The following is a 6,990-nucleotide window of genomic DNA, read 5'->3' on the forward strand; positions in this document are numbered from 1 at the left end:
ATTTAAAAAACAAAAAATTTTTTTTTTTTTTTTTTTTTTTTTTTTACATTTGTTGTTGAATTCTGATTAAAATTATAAACCTTGACACCACTGTGTCTCTTTAAGAGACATTGCAGTGTTAGTCCTGTAGAATTATAGGCTAGCAGCTGTAGATCCTGGCATTGACAGTTATTTTTTGGAGGGTTGGTGAAGCTGGACAGTATGAGTAAACAACAGATTCCTCTCTGTCGCTGTGAAGTGTGTGGGCAGTAGTACGAAAGTAATAAGGAGGCTAAAATGTGCTGAATACCAGACAATGTGTCTCAGTCAGTACAAGGCTGAATACTGCTGCAGAAGCACACAAGCATAGATGCACACACACTCTCCCTCTCTCTGTCTCTCTCTCTCTCTCTCTTGCACACACACATTCTCTGGGGATGGAGACAGAAAAAATGCTTCGTCTCCAGCTGGCCAGTCACTTGCTTTGTTGCCAGGGGGATGCAGGAACGGGTCGTAACCCGGTGACTCATTTCAACAGATCATTATATAGCACAGTGGAGATAAGTACTGAGAACAGAATTCATGCTGCTGCTATGAATTGACAATGGAACCCTCTTAAAGGCATTTACATGCAAAAAAAAAAAAAAAAGTAAAAACCCAAAAACGTCTCAAGTCAAAATGCATGTTTGTGCTGTTTCTGTTTCTTGTATATACATAATACTACAAGATCAACATCCAGCATAATCTATAATTAAGCTGCATGCCATTTCATCCATACAGTCACCCATCAATCATCTCTTTCACAAACAAGGGGCTTTTTTTTTTTTTTACCTCCAACACACAAAGCCTAAAGGATCTTGTGCTTTTTCAGGAAGGAAAATATTGACTGTTCAAAATTGCATGTTATACAGTGAATATTTAATTTAGCTTAAAATCATTAATTGGTCATTTCTTCCTTAGTATCTGAAGAGAGATTGTTCCCTAATGCACAGGACTTAGCCAACCCCTTTAGCTACTTTATAAATTACCCAGCAGATCAGATACAGAGAATACAAGATGCTGTAAAACACTAGATTATTTCATTCTCATAGGCTGCCGTTTTGTCACTTAGATCTAAATGTCATCTCCTTTCACAAAGGCAGCTGAATGGAGAAGGTATCTGGAACATTTGATTTTTGTTTTTAAATGTTAACGCTTTAAAACAATCGGCAATAAACCTTTTAAATCCAAACCGTTTTAGAAGTCTGAATGTCCAGAAGGAAATCGGGCACACTGTTGGAAGTGGTAGCATCAGTATTGAGCCCATTGTCCCGTCGTCCCAGCCTAGTGGAGAGTTATCCGTGCTTTATCAGTGCAACTCACACAGCTCATTATTCACAGATTTGGAAAAGAACTGATAGCATCTCAGTTTCCAGGTTTCCACCATGCCCCTTTTCTCTTTATTGCACCGTAGTAAGTAGATATGGGGTCACAGTGCTGACCTGAAACATTAGTCACAGTATTTTCTCACATACACATGGAGAGGTGGAGCAGCTACCTGTCAGAGCCTGAGGGAGTGGTGTTTGTGATTTAGAGCTTTGGGGGTTGCTTTCAGGAACTTCAAAGTTGTGGTAGTGTGTTTGTTTGTTTTTTTTCCCGCTTGAGGTTTATTTTTCAGTTAAGATTCATTAGATAACTGCACATGCAAGACACAACAGGTGGATCTATGAAAGTGAAAATGGTAATTCATTTTGTATAAAGAGCAACCTTGACCTTTAAATATTTACAGTCTCCATAGATTAGGAAGTAACATAGCCTCAAGTTAAAATGCCAAAACCCAGGATTAAACCAGTCTAACACTCTCCCGACTGAGGTATTTAAGCACACCCATTCAGGTGACACCACACTGAACGTGACACCACATGAACTGGGAATGCTCTGTTTACTTTGGGGACAGAGTCAGGATATTGGCTATGGGGTTTTGATAAGACTGTAGCCTGAAGCTTAATACAGTCAAGCTGTTCGAATGATGAATATGCTCCTAGGAATCTGTGGTATCTATCAGCAGCAAAGTGGAAGACAAAATTATCTGAAGTAACCAAGACAAAGAGAGGGGTTTCTTTAGATAAAATGGTGTTTATACGACAATCAAACATTCTGAATACAAACTCCATTCATCTTTTGTTTCCTGATATTTTTAATTTTTTTTTTTTTATCACACCAATTTCATGTTGATTTTATGAAAGGTGAGCAGATGAGCTTGGTTTAAAGACAAGCTTGTGCTTTCCTCATCCGTTTACAGCCTGTGTAATGTTTTTACTAACATCACACGTGTTTATTATTGCATAAGAAATAATGTGCAAACTCAGACTACACAGCTCACCAAGGGGAGTAACGGCTTTCTTTCACTTCTGGCCCAGTTGCGGAGTGGACACTGGGAAGATATTTCATGTTTCCTTCCTGTCTCCTGGCAAGCCAGTGCTTTTTTGAGGGCTGCAGTAACTGAATTTTGTTGTTTTAGCATGCACTCGATATAAAAAGAAAAAGCAACTGATGCTTTTCAAACTCGAAGTAAAACATTTTCACTTTCCAATAAGTTCAGCTTGGTCACCTTGCCATTTATACAGCTGATTATTACAGCTGTGTAAATGGAATACTGTTGTATTAGCTTTTGGATTTGTACTAATTGAAAATACCTGGTGAAGATATTCACTTTTTATAACCTTCCAACATAAATTAACTATAAAATCCTGAACTCTCCCTTTAATCAAAGGTCTGCCTTGGACACAAGCCCACACAACCTAAAAATAAAGGATCCTACATATGTTTTTGTTGTTGTTGTTGTTTTTTTTTTGTTTGTTTTGTTTTACTTTCTTATGGTGGTGTCATATCAGTATTTATTTAGTTTTTTGGATAAGTTTCAGAAATGCAGAACTTAATTGAAATAGACGACTGAAGAAATAGGCAGAACATTCCTTTATTTTCTCTCTCCATCTAAATCTATTGCTCTCCTGCACACAGTGCTAGCAGACAATGTCCCATTTGATGATGAAGATGAAGGAGAACCTTTCGACTTTGACAGTGGCGATGACATCCCTGAGGCGCCTCCAGCGCCTCCCAGCTTCCCCAGTGAGGATCCCAGCCAGGCAAACTCTGTGACCGGTCATCCTGACGGCTCTTACAGCAACTTGGACCCTCCAGCACAGTTCTCCAACTTGGCACCAACATCAGAAGACGCTGCAGTTGCCACAAGCAAACCCTCCTCCGCAGGCAGAGAAACAACAGAAACTGAAGAGACATCTGTTGCTGAGGGAACTAATGACAGGGAAGAGGATTTACCACCACTACCGTCTCCACCTCCTCCTGTTGGTTATGGCATACAGACAGATCCCAGAAGCACAGGTTTGTAACCCAGAGTGTTTACATTTCACTTTTCTTTACAGTGGGGGTATCTGCTTTGAGTTTAACCTTCTGTCCTATGAGTGTCTGTCTTTACCATATTTGTACTCTGAAAACCGTTAGTTGTAAATGGCACTTTAAGTACAGTTTTTTCTCCCTCTCTTTTTTTCCCCTTTTTGGCAGTGGTCTTAAATTCCCCAAATTCTTTTGGTATTCTCTGTTTACAGTCTCCAGCCCTACAGCTCTGGCTAAAGTTAGGACTTAAATGAAGGCTGTCCATGTCTCTCATGGTTTATCAGTAAAAATCATTCACTACAGCCTAGTTTCATTAATGCATTCTGATGCATTCAGACATATTCTCACTGTGCTATGTTCTGGGTTTTTTATGTGAAGGGATCAAAGCACACCCATATAATTTGTTTTTTTGATGTTTTTAAGATAAATCATTAGTTGGTTTATACTCAGGTTTCCTGATAATAGCTCCCTCTGTAGCTCATAAGCTTTGTCTTCCTAAACAGGGCATGCAAAATAACCATAGTAGACTCTAAACTAAATGTCATACAAATTATATTTGTATGACATGCACTCCTATTAAATAAACTAGAATATGTTTTCTAATTAGGCTCGTTCATCAAATGAAAGGCAACTTCAGAAAATAACCTTATAAGCAGATTTTTAAAACACGTTTACATTTCTATGTAAACATGTTTTATTTATTTTTTTATTGATTGATGAATTAATTTTATAGCCAATGTTATGTTTTTTTTTATTTTTTTTTTATTTTCTGTAAGCAGAAAATCATCATAGCTGGAACAGCTTGAGAATACCAGTCTGTGTGTAATCTATATAATGTTTCGCTGAGTAGTTTGACTTAAGCTTTTTAAAAATATTCTAATTTATTGAACAAAACTATTTATCGTACGGTTGAATCTCCATTTCAACTTATGATGAACAAATTACATTTCTAAGGTTTCCTTTCCACCAGACTAATGCAGAACTTCAGGATCAAAAGTCAGGCAGAACATGGATTGCCACTGCAGCCTTGGAGCTAAACACGGATTGCTGCCGGTAAAGTGTGATGGAGCGTGAACGTTCGTGGACTGTCTTCAAGACGTCCTGAGATGCTGTTGCTTCATTGTCATGTTCTCAGCATGTTGTGGGTCTTGGGTGCAGCAAGGAGGAGCTTGATGGCAGCTATGATGGCACCTCCAGGTCATCAGAGCATCTGAAGGAGGGTGGCCATACTCGCCTCAAGCTAAGGCTATGTCTTCATCGCGCCCACGTTAGGCTGGAAGTGCTGCAAGGAATTTATTGCAACTGTCTTGTCACTGTGACTGTTAAGACAAAAATGATCTCACCTAACTGAACAAACCACTCCTCTAACTCACAGCTGGAGAGCTACAGACGCACGCACGCCTATATATCATGCATACAGTTGCTGAAAGATCAAGGGAAGCTAAGAGTTTTTAAGGCTGTAGTTAAAATGCAAAATATATTTGTCATGTTCTCAATGAAAAGCCCTGGCATTGTATGAGGAAGGAAGTGAAAAAAAAAAATAGAACAAGGAGTAAAAAGCACAGGCAGCCATTTATAAAGGGTTTATAATTTAATCTTATAGGCACAACATCTTAATCTGCTAACAACCTGATGGAAGTGGCACCGTCTTTTTTTTGTCCCCCCACAGGACAAGGCTTAAGCTGATTGTTGAGGTGAACAAACATTTTGCCTTTGAAATCTAGCAGACTGTGTGGAGAAATTGTAGCTGTGCCGTGGTACCAAGGAGTCATCATCATCATCATAAGAAAATGGCAAAGGAAAACCTGTGATGAAAACAAAGGGCAAAATATTGTATTCAGAAACATATTAAGAATCAGTCTAAACGTAGTGAAACTTAGTAACCTTGTATTTTAATGTGTCTTCCTGTGTCTCTGTCTGATTTGGCGTCATGGTGCTGCTTTAATTGAATGGTAAAGCTGTATCCCTCGTCTCTCTGCAGACACTGAAGGGGAGAGTGCATCTCTGAATGACCCACACCCTCCACAGGGTTTGCCCAGGACTTCCTCTCAGAGTAAAGTCAACCCTTACTCTGTGATTGATATCACTCCCATTCAGCTGCAGCAAGAGCAGCAACACGGACCCTCCTCTTCCACTTCCTCACCAAGGGAGTCGAAAGTACGAGAGGAAGAGGGCCAGGATATCCACACCAGCTCGTCTAGCATTACTTCAGGATACTCTGTGCCTGTGCCATGTGGCTATGCGACCCCCTCTGGTGTACCACTTATCACACCTGCCTACACCACACCGGTCATCATCCGACATCTCTCCGTGGATGAAGATGGTAAAGTAGAGATCCTAACTAGGGAATGTTTCAAATTGTTTCACTTGATAAGAAAAGAAAAGATAAGAAGATGTTAAGCTATTCTGGAGATATCCACAAAAGCAAACCATTCAGCTTTTTGAATTCAGACACTTACAGTGTATGGGTTTCAGCACACAACACTGTCTCAGTGGCTTCCAGCTCCTGACATTTTTTTTTTTTTTTTTTGCTCTTGTTTTTCCTAAAGCCTTGCCACAAGGAAGTGAGAGACTAAATTTAGATCTCCCCACAGATCTGTGCTGGCTGTGAGGATTTTCCGGTTTCCCTAAAATCTTGCAGTCCAAGCATGCTCAGAAGCCTAAAGCACCATTATTATCTTCTCAACCTCAGAGTGGGTTGAAATACTCAGTTTTATTCTAGTAAATAACCTCAATGTATCTGATCCTAAAATTGTTTTAAAAAATTGTTTGTTTGTTTTTTTCTGGCCACAACAAACATGGCTGCATTATGATGTTGTTGAGATGTTTTTTTTTTTTTTTTTTTTAATATGATGAATAAATCAAGATTATGCTTAAGTGAAATTAAGTATCAGTTTTACAACATTGAAGTCAAAATCATGGTATGTGGGGAGCAGTTAGCGACACCTGGTGGCAGATTAAGTGTTTTAAACCTGTTCTGATTAGATAATGCAAACCACTGTTGAGTTTGATTAAATCTTTAGTGCTACATGTGGAAGAAGCATTCATACTTGTGACCAAATGTGTGGTTTCACTGGTTACAGTGCATTGCGAAATTATATTTGCCTTTTTCGGGATGGAGAGCCAGTGTCTCTGCTGTAGATAAGACGGACTTCATTGACATAGACACACATTGTGTGGCAAGAGTTGTTTTTTTTTCCATACACATAATCATATGAAAGGATTTGATTTTGTAAAATGCTGTTCAAAATACTATTCAATCAATATGGAATGGATATTGGTTTTGTGAAAAAATAGTAATTACGCTTAAACAACATGCAACAACTAATAAAGCATTAAGCGTCTGTATCCTGGGGAATTTCTTGACCAGACACATGAATAGTTACTTACATACTTATTTTTATTTTGAGTCTTTCAATTTATGAATTTATTCTCATTTGTAAAGCAAAACATAACATAACTGGACTAATTCATTATTTAGAATGTGTTACCTATTACAAAAACATGCTAAATTACTTCTTTCTCTTTTTTTTTTTTTTTTTTTTTTTTTTTTTTTTTTTTTTTTTTTTTTCCCCAAAAGGGAAATTTTGTATGAGGGAAAAAACCCCAAAAAGGATA

The 6,990-nt window shown here is 38.3% G+C and overlaps 1 protein-coding gene across 2 annotated transcripts in view; it reads left to right on the plus strand.

Annotated features, from left to right (window-relative positions):
• Positions 1-6,990, plus strand: part of arhgef10 (Rho guanine nucleotide exchange factor (GEF) 10) — a 59,480-nt gene that overhangs the window by 11,113 nt on the left and 41,377 nt on the right. For both annotated transcript variants that reach the window (XM_015039436.1, XM_015039446.1), the window contains exons 3-4: positions 2,980-3,360; positions 5,354-5,695. In XM_015039436.1, coding sequence (XP_014894922.1) covers positions 2,980-3,360; positions 5,354-5,695 — 723 coding nt within the window. The remainder of the gene's footprint in view (positions 1-2,979; positions 3,361-5,353; positions 5,696-6,990) is intronic.

The sequence above is a fragment of the Poecilia latipinna genome, unplaced genomic scaffold, assembly GCF_001443285.1.
Source record: "Poecilia latipinna isolate Pla-1442-1.1 unplaced genomic scaffold, P_latipinna-1.0 Scaffold28, whole genome shotgun sequence".
Classification (NCBI taxonomy): domain Eukaryota; kingdom Metazoa; phylum Chordata; class Actinopteri; order Cyprinodontiformes; family Poeciliidae; genus Poecilia; species Poecilia latipinna.